The sequence below is a fragment of the Rosa rugosa genome, chromosome 1 (genome assembly GCF_958449725.1).
Source record: "Rosa rugosa chromosome 1, drRosRugo1.1, whole genome shotgun sequence".
NCBI lineage: Eukaryota > Viridiplantae > Streptophyta > Magnoliopsida > Rosales > Rosaceae > Rosa > Rosa rugosa.
The window spans coordinates 12,370,788-12,384,206 of record NC_084820.1 but is presented as its reverse complement, the minus strand read 5'-3'; the positions used below and the strand labels follow the sequence as shown (position 1 = coordinate 12,384,206).

Sequence of the window (13,419 nt, the reverse complement as noted above, 5' to 3'; positions counted from 1 at the left end):
CTAAACTAATCGATTTTGTCCAAAATAGGTTAAAAAAAAACAAGAATGCACTTTCATTTGTCACCAGACAGAGAGAATTTAATAGCTTTTGAGAGGTTTAAGAAAGACCCTATTCTTGTTTCTTTTTCCATTCTTAAGAGATGAATAGCCTTCAAAACAAATCCACATAACTCAACTTCTGTTCGAAGAGTAAATCAACAATATCTTTAGGCAACAGCTACAATAGAACCCTATGCCAATCCTACCAGGCTGACACTTCTAAATGCATTGTGATATTTAGAAATGATGGTAGAGATAAACGACCAGTAACAAATTGCCCATGACAATTTGGTTTAGCATCATAAGTGATCTCATTTGTACCCAAGAATTCTTGAGTTCGACTCACAGTTACTCGTTGTAAATTTCTTATAAAAAAAATAACCTTAAAATAACAAATTAGGAATGCCTTAATGAATGATGCTGCAAGAAACCAAACCTTACAATATTTTGAAGTCTAGTGAGACAAAGTAGAAGGGTTCAGGTAGGTAGGACTAGGGGTATTCGTATTAACCAGAAAAACAAGTGGTTTAATTCTTCTAAGTAACCTGCGTGGTCCTGCCAGAAAACCAGGAAGGTTAGTTTACTAAATCATAAAATGGGCGAAGATTTCAATAAGCCAATAATGGAAATGTGTTAAAACAAGATGCTGAACAGTTTAGGATGCACAAAATCAGGAAACATTAAGAAGACATAACCTCGATTTACAGCTCTACAAGCATTTTGGGGCAAACAAAGACTAGCGGAACTAACCAAGTGGGCGATCTGGATTCTCCTAATCAACAAAGATTTGCAATGATAACATATAATATTTCTCAGCAGGCAGGTTCATTTCTTTTGATAATGTTTTTTGATTCTCTCTTCTACTTATGAAAACCCACATGCTTATATTATATGTAAGATCATCGTACTTCCAATTACAAAAATACTTGAAAATGAAGCAATTGACTGTCCTTGGAATCACAGCTCTCTCTATCTCTCTTTTCCTACTTTCTGCACCAAGTATATAATTGTCTATGATATTGAATCTAGCAATTTGTTTTCCAATAGCAACACCCCATTTGCATGAATGCGAATCCTTTCTTCTAATCTTTGCTAGTCTCTCGACTTTGATTATACTACCTTAATTCATATTCCAGCTTCTTTTTTTTTATCTCATAAGGCTTCTCTGCCTAGGGCTTTTCCCTTAAATTTCATCGATTCCTTTCATAACCCAATTTCATTCTCTCCTAAAAAAAAACTCTGTTCCCCTCTCATACCGCACTAATCTTGCTGTAAAATATCAGGAAAATGGTACCTAACAAGCTTTCCTCCCCAGACTCCAGCTCGACTTGGACAGCCGAGAAAAACAAATTGTTCGAAAATGCTCTCGCAATCTATGATCAGGAAACCCATGACCGTTGGCACAAGATAGCCAGGATCGTTGGAGCGACAACTGAAGAGGAAGTGAAGAGGCAGTACGACATCCTAGTACATGACATCAACTGCATCGAGTCAGGCAAAGTTCCCCTTCCTAAATACAGGAAAGTAGGAGAAAGCAACATCAGCAATCATGAGAAGAGGTAATACGCTTCTTTCTCTTCTTTACTTGATAAGATGAAGACTAGACAAACAGGTTCTAAATCCTTGAAATCCTAGATTGACTGTACTCAGAATCTGTTCGATGATATCAACAACTGCAAGAAGGGAACTGTATATAAAAAAGACTTCTAAAAAGTAAGGAACATAATGATTCTATGCCTCATCATCATTGTGCTTGATATAATGGTAGTCCAGAAGAGTCTTTAACTCTACAATTTGGTATGACAAACCTTATAAGGTGAATTTGCATTTCAACATGTTTTTATCTATTCTTACCTACATTTTGAATAACATGTTTGGATGTCAATTCCTGTACCTATATTGCAAATTTGATGAGGGTACAGTCACCTGACTATGGCATTATCTGATATTTATCCTAATTGTAAATGGGGCAATGAACACTGCTTACTCCTTACTCATATCCAAACTGGGTAATGAACTTAGAGCAATAGAAAGCACTTGACAAACACAACACTACAACCTCTCTGTATACTGGCTTTAACTCTTCTTGATATCTTCTACAGGCTGAAGAGTTTAAAGCTATAAAGACGCTCTCCGGCATTAGACGCAGCACCAATTTCCTCATGAAGTGGATCTACCATTAACTTATATTGTCCCCCCCTGTCACATCCCTTTGTTTTTTCCTTCAACATCTAAATGCAGTGTAATTTCCCCCCCCCCCCCCCATTTCTTGCACATGTAACAAAGGAAGAATCATCTCATATGCGAGCACTAACTTATTTCTCATCATTAATTAAATGAAGGATGATGCATTAGCCTAAAGGTTCAAATTTAAAACGAACGATACCTAATCACCCTCTCAAAAATGCTTAAACAAGCTGTAATTGAAACTAAATGACTTTAACACTAAAAGAAACCACAGAAAGTGTATGAATCACACTAGCATCAATCTACATGTAAAACTGCTAATTTTCCATCTTCAAGCAAAGCATTCGAAAATAAGCGCTTTAAAATCAAATTTCATCTCATCTAATCCAAGTCATTAGGCCTCAAAACACTTGTTCTAAACACACAAACCTACAAGTGCTACAAACAAAAGCACTTGTAGCAAACCCAGAAAATAGAAATACGTACACAAAATGATCCTACTCAGTCCTTGTTTTGTAGAGGCAGCGAAGCTTCTCCTTCATTTGGGCCAGCAACACTCTTTTCTCTGTAAAATTTTGACCTCATCTGTTTAACACCAAAAACCAAAACCACAAATTTTACTATCCACCATAAATTTTACTCTACTGTAAACACAAAGATTCAGTTCCTAGAAGCTTACCTTCTTAAAGGTATCCACCAAGCAAATTCTGTGTTCATCCACGGAAGCATGAATAAACTCATGAATGTGAGACCTTAAATCCGATACAAAGCTGCCGCTTCCTAAATTCTTCTTCCTCCGGCAAGAACTCACCGCCGGAGCTTCGGAAGACGATGCCGGAGACTCCATTGAATCGGAAATTTCACTTGGTAATACTAAAACGACGCCGTTTGCTCTGAGCTACTAAGCAGAGAGATGATGGAAGTTAAAAAGGATGTGCTGATATGACTTGGGGAAGGAGGTAAAGTTGGTTATGGTTATGACCGTACGTTAATAACTGAACGGTGTCGTATGATGCATATCTTTCTTATTCTTAAACAAGTGCTCGAGGGGGAGAGAGCTTTAGTCAGTCCACGATTCTTTGTTTGAAATAATAAATCAATTTCGACTCTTTTTTTTTTTCCTATTGATTTTTGGATTGTGATACATGGATTAGATTCTCAATTTTCTTTTGACGTCTAGATTATTTTATGACTGAAATTTCGTAAATCGGAAATTTTCTTTTAGAAAATCATGTTAAGTTTATGATATGGAAGACTTTAAATAAAAATTGGGATTGATATAGTTTGACATACTTGCAGGAATCACATGGTTACCATATGTCATTTGAAATTGAAATTGACATGTGCCATGAGTTTAGTGTTCGTAAAGCATCATCGTGCCTAAACTTATGGAATACGGAAACATTCAAATTTTTTTAGGATTTTTTTTTCTTGCTATTCAACATTGAACAATCGTAAAACAATTCTGTTAGATATATTAGTGTCCGTCAATTGAAATACATTTTAAAAATCATGCTTTACCCATTGTGAGATTAATAAACATGAAATGTTTAATTAGGGGCTTTACATGGTTTTACTCGGTGGGAAGTGTCATTGGGCACCCGTGGAATGCGATGACATGTCAAAACATATTATATATTTTCTTGAAACCTTTTTATACCATAAGTTCACCATTCTTAGTGCGTAATTAAGAACATTGTCATTTGGGCTAAAAATCGTGTGCTATTATACCTCACAGTTTTGAGTGTAAAAATTAAAATTTCAAAAGATGATTTTTTTTTTTTTTTCAATTTTCATGGAAAGGAATCGTTGCTATAATGCTATTTTATGCTTTATAGTTTCGCTTGACAATAAATAAATTATACATCACTAATTCTAGTCTAGGTTACAAGCTAAAAGAAATAGAACATAAAGAATAACATCAATACTCCCCAATGACTAAGATGATATCGAATAAGATGGAGTATTAGCATAAATGTTTAAGGTCTTTGTTCCTTGCTTAACATCCTGTGGACTAAAACGGTGTCGTATTGGTTAAAAGCTGGCATATTCGGCGATTTGGACGAAACCAAATTGAAGCATTGGCCCAAAACGGAAAGTGGATGCTGAAAAGGGTAAGCTCAGAGAATCAAAAACAACTGTGGAGGAGAAAGATGTCGTTTCAGGTTCATAGCAAAAGCTCTGCATTGCCCACCAATTTTAGAAAGTGAATAGTTTGCAGTAATTTCTATTTTTGGTGACAGATAATCTTGGGCTCGGCGTCAATGGCACGCCGGCAAATACTGGCGGAGATGGGCTACGAGTTCAAAATCATGGTACATTGTATAATCTGAAGCTATAAGAAGAATTATATGGGAGTTTCAGCAATATTGATTTGGGTATTGGGTTTAGACTGCAGATATAGACGAGAAGAGTATCAGGATGGATAAGCCAGAGGAGTTGGTGATGGTTCTAGCTGAGGCAAAAGTACGTTTTTACTAAAGCAATGTTCTTTGTTTCTGTTATAATATGGGTGCGATTTGGATTTTTTTTTCAAGAATTGAAAAATGGTTTCTTGGTGTTTGGATTTATGTTTCAAAGTCCAAACTTGAATGACAAAGTGTGTTGTTTCTGGCTTTTTTTTGTTAGGCAGATGCTATCATTTCAAGGATGCAAAGTAGTGAATTGGATGTTGGTGCTGATCAAACAACATTGTTGATTACTGCAGATACAGTATGCGTTTATAAGTAGTATATATATGTTCATTTTTCAACTTGGTTCTTTGAAACGTGACCGACTTTGAAACATTGATGATTTCTCTGTTCAGTATGTTATGTTTTAGCTAGGATGATGACTTGAATCATATACTTTGTTATAGCTGGGCCTCTAATCTGCGAGCTTAGAATTTGAATAATCACTATGTAATATCGTGTGTTTAACAAGACAATGCTCTAACTGGTAAAAATATCAGAATTACTGAATCAACTTTGCATTTCGGTGTTGTTTTCATTTGGGCATGTATTCTATAATTGAGATTATTCTCACTACCAAGTCTTATTGATTTTGAGGTGGTGGTGTATGAAGGGATAATAAGGGAAAAACCGTCCAGCAAGGAAGAAGCATGGGATTTTATCAAAGGTTCGCTTAATGGAAACTGGCATGTTTTCTCTTTGTTAGAATTTGCTGGATATGGTGGTCAATTCTTTTGTGTGTTGCAGGCTATTCTGGTGGTCAAGCAGGAGTTATAGGATCTGTACTTGTGACCAACCTTAAAACAGGAAAAAGAAAAGGGGGGTGGCGCAGCGCAGAGGTACTTAATCTTTCACTTCTTAAGCTCATTTTCTCAAGTATCCTCTTCCTATAGAACAATCAAGTTGTTTGAGTAACAATCTGAGCAGCTATATCCTTTTATAGGCAGTTTGGGAAGGATAATGTAAGGTTAATGGTGTTGTGATACAGGTCTATTTTCACGTCATACCAGAGGAGATTATTGACAACCTGGTAAGTTAATTTGGATGCATAATCCCTTTAGATTGTTCTTGGTGAGCAACTTTCTTTGTTGGAAACTGTTTATGATTCTGATGTTGGGCCAGATAGAGGAGGGAACTACACTCAACGTTGCTGGGGGTCTGATGCTTGAACATCCTATGATATCACCCTTTGTAGAAGCAGTGGTTAGCTCTCTCTTTCTCTCAATTCAATGCTTCCATAGATACAATTAAGAGTCCACTACTCATATGCTTGATGCATGTTATGGTCATTATGTGCGTCTTCTCTCTAGATCAATTTCATGTCCAAATGAGTCGTCAACCAAACCATGTTTCATACTACCTTTACTATATTTTTCCAGCATGCATCTCTTGGTTTGTTTACCACTACTACTGATAGCAAGTGTTTTACACTGCCTTTGTCATGAATTTATTTGCTTTGTGCATTTTTGGTTTGTGACAGATAGGGACAAGTGACACGGTAATGGGACTGCCTAAAGAACTCACAGAAAAGCTCATCCATGAAGCACTCTAACTACCCTGGTGCTTTGACCAGGTTCTTAATCCTTGCTGCAGATGAATCTACAATCTCCCTGATAGTCTTCAACAGTCATTTTCAGAATTGTGGGATCAAATCCCATCATTTTTTAGTTCAACCAAAGTTGTATTGTTGTCCTTGAGTTGAATAGGCAATGACTAACGCGTCAAGCATCCTGACAGTGATTTAATGGTAACAAACTGATGATTGCTCATATAGTGATATACGGTCGCACCTTATTTTGTTCAAATTCTTGGATGATTGATTTCTTATGAGAATCTTATAGTGAATCTTGGATATTAAGTATGAACTGGCCTTGTATCCTTTCAAATGTTTTTTTTTTTTTTTTGAGAGAAATATCCTTTCTTTTCAAATGTTATCTTTGTATATTTAGGAAATACACTTGTTGTTATTTGACATGGTATCAGAGTGGGTACCTCTTCAATCATGTCGTCACGGACCCAAATTAAGTTCTTTAATCCACCGAAAATACTCAAATTGGATTGTTATCAAGTATCCAATATGGAGATTGAATTGTTACTTTGTTACTTGATTGGCCAAGTCTTCAATGTAGAACTTTTGCCACAATTTTCAATGCAAGAACTGATTTGTTAATTGATTGCACGTGCAAAGTTATAAAATAACCGATAGCTATTAAGTGTGTGACTTATACTCATTCGCGCGAATTTATTAAAATAAAATCGTAAAATAGATACATAATGGTTCCGTAAAAAATTGGGGAGAAACTCAAGTTATGCTACCATGGTGAACCAAATTAATAGTTACGCTAATCAAAGAACTAAAATTATTAGAACTCATGTGATGTGAGTTGGAATGCCGGGGTTTGGGGAAGCAATTGCTAAAAAATTGTACCAAATATCTTTTTCCGATATAATTAGCATTTCTTTTTTCCTCCAAGTTACATGCTTCAGTCTCTTACCTTCAACCGATGGATTTATTTATCTCATAAAATTTCACAAATCTTTTTTTTGAATCATCAAATAAGAATTTCATTAGCAAGGGCCAGAATGGCACGAATACATATCAATCCCTGCCAACATAGGGCTAGTAAGACAACGATATGCTAGCACCACTCACTAGTACAATCCATACTCACTTATTCCAAGTGAGCCTATAACCTATTAAAGCATAGAAGATAGGCTAGGCATAAAATTCCACAAATCTTTGATTAAATAGGTTGATGCAGTAATCAAAAGCTCAATCAATATGAAGCCCTGGATTTTATTGTAAACTTTATTGATTGGCTGGTGAACTAATTTAACCCTTATTCACCACAAAATGGAAACACTTAATCAATACCAACTGAAGAGGCTATTGAAATTCGGGGGTTTGGAGATGCAAATGCTAAAAACTGTGGATCTTGTTCTAGCATAGCCATTTGTTTTCCATCTAGAGTCACCCACGCTTCAATTCCGTCATCGCATTGTGTTTCAACGAATACTGTGAAATTTCTAGTTTCAACTCTCCCCGAGAATATTCCAACCCAAGATGGCCTCCCCCATCCAAAATCAACTTGGTCAAAAAATCTAGTCCAGCTTGAGAATGAATAAAACTCTGGTGCTGGTTCTACAGGACTCCCCTCTTCCACGAAATCTAGCAAATCACACATGCCTCCATATCCCTCTTTACCCTTCAAAGTCTCCAAGTAATCACTGTTAAATTCTTTGATAGATTCATTGAGTAAGTTAACCAAGTCACACAACTTAAGATCACTGCTCCCAGGTGCTGTATCATTTAGATCTAGCTGTGCCGAAGCCCACAAAAAGATATTACCAATGGCATTGTCCAACGTCGTTTTCATGTTCATTTTTGACCTTAAGTTCACTGTCTGAGATGCTACGGAAAATCTTGTTGAAGTACCTGTAAATTCATTAATTTTCTCATAATATGAGCAACATGTCAACACATTTATATAACTTATATATGTAATGTAGATAAAAAAAAATATGAAATTGGTAGAGGAAAAATGTCAAGTGTAAATTTTTTGAGGTTTCATTCAGGCTTCCAGCATATGATCCAAAACTATTGGGTCGTCTTGCTCAAACCGATAATTGTGGAAGTTGTAAGCTGTTGTGACAATCACAGAACCTCAACTTGGGTTCCAAAGAAAACATAGTTAATTTGGGTAGTTGTTAAATCTAATTAAAATTTGATTGAGGTTATTGATACCTAAATCAATAAGCAAGAAGTGAGAACAAGAAGGGTACATAGCTAGGGTGTGCAGTTTGGGGGTTAATTAATACTTTGAGTATGAGAGTGAAAACAACGGACTTTGTAATTTAATTAGAGGACAAATTATAATTATATGCCAAGACAGAATCAATTATTTTTTATATCCCAAATTAATATATTTCTTTCTTCTTGTTGTTTTTATTTTATTTTCAACCCTAGTCGTTTCGAGAAACAGAAAAAAGGATGTTATTTAATAAAGCAAGTATTTGGCTTGCTGCTAAACTGATTTACCTGATGATAATGCCCGAGAAGCAGCGAGTTGATGTTTCCAGAGAAAACCAGTGAGGGCCTGAACACGTGATGGTTTGGGCACGTACTCGCTCTTCCCTTCATGTTGAAGTGCGGATATGGCTTTCGTATCAAATACAAATCTCCTTGTAACAATTTTTTTCTCGCCAAACCACCACCTTTCCATCATAGCTACATACTTTTCAGGCAAGTCATCCCTCGATGGAAAAAGTAATGCAGCTTGAGAGAGATTAGGATGTATGATTTTGTTACGATACCCACGAAAAATAGCAACCCAGGACTTGAGAAAACAGTTTGCCGTTTCGCCATCGTTGATCTTGTGAGAAAACGAGACACCGATTGCTATTCCAGAGTCGAAAATGTTGACTTGAATTCCAAGCAAGGGAAGAAGCTCAGATATTGTTTCCTTGCGAAATGGAGCTATTGGAACAAACTCATTTAGCCACTCGATTTTCGGAAGCCTTAGAAAATCAATCATGTGACAATTCACTCGGGCTTCAAGGTAGGGGATGCCTGCTTCGAAATCATCAATGTATAGGTTGTTTTTTATCCTTCCGGAGAGTGGATAGTACAAAGTGAGAGTCTGGGAAACAGTGATTTTCAAGTCCGTTAAGGTTTGAGGGAGATTGAAGACAGGGTCAGTAATGGGGTAGAAGAATATAACTGGGAAATACGTTGTGGGAGTGAACTGATCGATGATGGAAAGCTTGTGAGGGTGTAGTGAAGAGGAAGCAGCTGATGGTTTAATGGTGTCTCTGGAAATAATACTGACCTCAATTTTCTCCATTTTGGCGAAGTGGGTTCAGTATCTCAGAGTTCTATTGTATATGATCACTATATGGTGATTTTCTTATAAAGAAAGCTAATGGCACGTTTTTTTTTTTTTTTTTTTTTGAGAAAGGCACGTTTTTTTTTTTAGAAAAGAATAAATTTTATTAATTTAAAAGATTTTGACGGTGCTGATGACTCCATAAGATCTAAACTATTGAGACTAGAGATGAAAACCTACTTATACTCCTATGTATAACTGGCCGTTACAGGTGCATGAGCTGATAGGTCTTAAAACTCTAACAATAAGAATACTACAGACAATCAACATATCCCATCATTCCCGATATCTTTAATTATAGCCAGTACACATGCAGAGCAATTCCCCATTCCGCATTGTATACCAAAACTGCCAATACAATTATGTTTATAACAAATTAATTAGGCAAGTTTCTTACCATATATGATCACTATAGTCTATATGGTGATTTTCTTATAAAGAAAGCTAATGGCATGTTTACTTTTTTTTTTTTTTTAGAAAAGAATAAATTTTATTAATTTAAAAGATTTTGACGGTGCTGATGACTCCATAAGATCTAAACTATTGAGACTAGAGATGAAAATCTACTTACACTCCTATATATAACTGGCCGTTACAGATGCATGAGCTCATAGGTCTCAAAACTCTTAGAGCATCTCCAACAGAATACTTATTTCAAAAAAAAATTGAAATTTAACTAATTTTAGGCTGAGTTTGATCTCCAGCATACTAGCTAAACAAAAGCCAAATTTAGCTTTAGCTAAAAGACCTAGCTATATTTAGCTAGAGAAAAGAGAAATTTAACTAAAAGTTAAATTTAACTTGAGATTTAGGTATTCTGCTGGAGCATAACTCAATATTCAACTGGCTATATTCTAATTTTAGCTACTTTTAGCTATGAAGATAGCTATCACTGTTGGAGATGCTCTAACAATAAGAATACTACAGACAATTAACATATCCCATCATTCCCGATATCTTTACAGCCAGTACACATGCAGAGCAATTCCCCATTTCGCATTGTATACCAAAACTGCCAATACACATGGTGGGGCAATTAGCCACCAAATATGAAGGTTCATGATGGAGCAAGTACGAGCAAGTACTGCTGTCACGGCTCATTGATAGTTCAATTATGTTTATAACAAATTAATTAGGTAAGGTTTCTCAATCCTTAGCTGCAAATTCTACATATACTAAAGCTGGTCGCACTGTTCATTACTGTTTATAGAACAATGAAGTGACAGTTTTGCCTAAGTTGGTCACACTGTTCTATGAACAGTGAAGTGACGGTTTTGCCCCTGATTTTTTACTGAAATTACAATTCTGCCATATCCTTACAGTTTATTTATTTATTCATTTATTATTATTATTTTTTAAGGGAGAACAATTTTGTTTTGTATTTGTAAATTTCTACAAATTATAGAAAAAGTTTATTGTTTGTTTTATATTATAAGTAGTGCCGATGTGTTTTAGATTGCGAGTATTCATCTATTATATATGAAACTTGAAAAAAAAATAAACCCGCAGCATCACGCGGGTCAATTTGCTAGTATTGACTAAAAAGCAACCTTAATGAAAAGAAGTAGCTTGTTATTTCCTATGCTTTAGTTACTCGAACACTTCAGAATATAAAATGCCCCTCTATATTATTAGAAATAGCATGGTTAAGCATTGCTCTCTTTGTTACATTGGAGGGGACTTAACCTATTGTCAGGCCTAATTGCAATGATAAAAAAAATTATTTGAATTAAGTTATTTATCTTACCATTTTGATTGACCAACTCTCATGTTCCAACTTTTAACTCACATCTTTTGACTTCTATATATACACATAAGCATCTTTTATTTTTAATATTTTTTTGCCTAAATTTATAAGTAAATAACTCATTCTCAATTGTACAGAGGCCTATCAAGTTAAAACTCAACACTAAAGGTGGCTAAGTTTGCACAATATCGGTGCAATAATGAACCATACGGTCCACACTTGTCGTTATTTGACATGGTATTAGAGTGGGTATCTCTCCACTCATGTTGTCATACACCCAAATTAAATTTTTTAAACCATCAAGAATATTCTGATTGCATTTTTGGTTTGTGGCAAATAGGGACAAGTGACAGGGTAATGGGACTTCCTAAAGAACCTACAGAAAAGCTCATCCATGAAGCACTCTAACTACTCTGGTGGGGCGACCAGATTCTTAATCCTCGCTGCAGATGAATCTACAATCTCCAACATTATTGATTTCAACCAAAGTTGTATTCTTGTCCTAGAGCTGAATGGGCAATGACTAACACGTCGGGATTTAATGGCATGGTGAAAAACTGATGATTATCTCAATATATCTTTGACTTATCAAAAGAATATCGTGAAATTTTTTTTGAAATTTCGCGATATTTTGGGAAATATACGAAATTTTCGCTAAATACCGAGATTATCTCACATCTCGCGATATGTGGGTTGGTCAGAAAGTATTTTGACGAGGTTGGGGTTTGAACCTAACATCTCTTAAAAACTAGCCCTTGGCCTTATCCAATCCGACTAAACTGAATCATGTGTAAAAGGGAAAACTAAATTGATTATAAGCTTTGTACGCTCTCTTCCCTCCATGCTTATAAATATTCTAATTATCTAATTTTCTAACTAGTAAACATTTGGCTCTATTTAAAAATATTTTTTTAAAAAAAAACTTTTCTTTGTATTTTTATGGACTATTTTATACTTCTTTTTCTGTTTTTTTTTCAACACCAATGTTTATTTTAACATATCTATTTAAATGTAAAATATTATTATAATTAGGATTAAATTCTACTTACTACCTTGTACTTTCAAGGGTTCATCAATTCAGTCCTTGCACTTCTAATTTAATCAAAAAAGTCCTTGCACTCTCCAATCCGTCACTATTTCGTCAATTTTCGCTGTTAAAATGCTGACATGGGACCTTCTCATAGGGAAAATTCCCAAACTACCCATCACTAGGCAGCCCGCCGACGCGTCAGTGTTGTGAATGCAGATGGGTAGTTTGGAAATTTTCCCCGAAATTTGACGGAGTGGTGACGGATTGGATCTATTTGACGAAATTTGAGAGTGCAAAGACTTTTCTGATTAAATTAGAAGTGCAGGGGCTGAACTGATGAACCCTTGAAAGTACAGGGTAGTAAGCAGAATTTAGTCCTTATAATTAATAATTAACTCCTGATCTAGTCTCCTATATTAAATCAATTTTGAGATTTCTCATTTAGAATTTCATATCTTTGTCATGTCAATGTATCTCACTATAATTACTACAACCAAGGTTTCAAATTTTGGTTTCGGTTTCAATTTCGGTACTTCAAATTTAAGGAAAGTTTCGATTTCGGTGGAAATTTCAGTTAAAAATAAAGAAATCAGATTAATTGCATTTATAAAATGATATTTTTGAATAAAACTTTTACATAGACTAAACTAACCTATAATAAACCTATTTACAATGTAGCCTCTCTAAAATTATACATTTATAATAGAATTGTGATGTTTACTATGTACGAGTAATTAACTAGTATTGCAGTAGGTTGCAAAACTAGTATTTTTATCTATATGTAATTATAATTGTGCTGTATATTGATAATGTAAATGCGATTTACTTTTTTTTTTTTTTAATGACTGTAACCCAGTACGTGGGAGGATTGGCCATCACGACTTTTTCACTAATAATTAGAAAAATACAACCGTCGTGGGAGAGGGGAGGGGGGGGGGGGTAATACTAAAACCCCGTGAATGAAAATAAATAAGTATAACGAAAGCAATATAAAGTATTAAGAATAAGTGTTGCTACGATGTGGTTCAGTCCATATGATTGAACTGCTTCCATTTAGTATCATATAATAATGCTCCCTAT

General features: G+C 35.2%; 3 protein-coding genes across 5 annotated transcripts; 2 read left to right on the top strand and 1 right to left on the bottom strand.

The window, feature by feature from the left end:
• Window positions 1-604: 604 nt before the first annotated feature.
• On the top strand, window positions 605-2,367 carry LOC133718145 (protein RADIALIS-like 3). Of its 2 annotated transcripts, XM_062144964.1 has the most exons (3): window positions 605-858; window positions 1,323-1,598; window positions 2,142-2,367. In XM_062144964.1, exons 2-3 carry the CDS (start codon window positions 1,327-1,329, stop codon window positions 2,161-2,163), a joined length of 294 nt encoding a protein of 97 aa, XP_062000948.1. In that variant the 5' UTR covers window positions 605-858; window positions 1,323-1,326; the 3' UTR covers window positions 2,164-2,367. The 2 variants fall into 2 exon arrangements, with proteins under 2 accessions (XP_062000948.1, XP_062000954.1); XM_062144970.1 differs by lacking the exon at window positions 605-858 and having other exon boundaries at window positions 870-1,598.
• Window positions 2,368-4,238: 1,871 nt separating this feature from the next.
• Window positions 4,239-6,481, top strand: LOC133727248 (uncharacterized). Of its 2 annotated transcripts, none has more exons than XM_062154856.1 (9): window positions 4,239-4,391; window positions 4,470-4,541; window positions 4,618-4,692; window positions 4,855-4,938; window positions 5,274-5,343; window positions 5,424-5,515; window positions 5,665-5,706; window positions 5,803-5,879; window positions 6,157-6,481. In XM_062154856.1, exons 1-8 carry the CDS (start codon window positions 4,329-4,331, stop codon window positions 5,836-5,838), a joined length of 534 nt encoding a protein of 177 aa, XP_062010840.1. In that variant the 5' UTR covers window positions 4,239-4,328; the 3' UTR covers window positions 5,839-5,879; window positions 6,157-6,481. The 2 variants fall into 2 exon arrangements, with proteins under 2 accessions (XP_062010840.1, XP_062010839.1); XM_062154855.1 differs by having other exon boundaries at window positions 4,240-4,391; window positions 5,799-5,879.
• Window positions 6,482-7,167: 686 nt separating this feature from the next.
• Window positions 7,168-9,612, bottom strand: LOC133718136 (stemmadenine O-acetyltransferase-like). The gene is made up of 2 exons (XM_062144953.1): window positions 8,716-9,612; window positions 7,168-8,112 (listed from the first exon to the last, which is right to left on the bottom strand). Exons 1-2 carry the CDS (start codon window positions 9,518-9,520, stop codon window positions 7,541-7,543), a joined length of 1,377 nt encoding a protein of 458 aa, XP_062000937.1. The 5' UTR covers window positions 9,521-9,612; the 3' UTR covers window positions 7,168-7,540.
• Window positions 9,613-13,419: the final 3,807 nt, after the last annotated feature.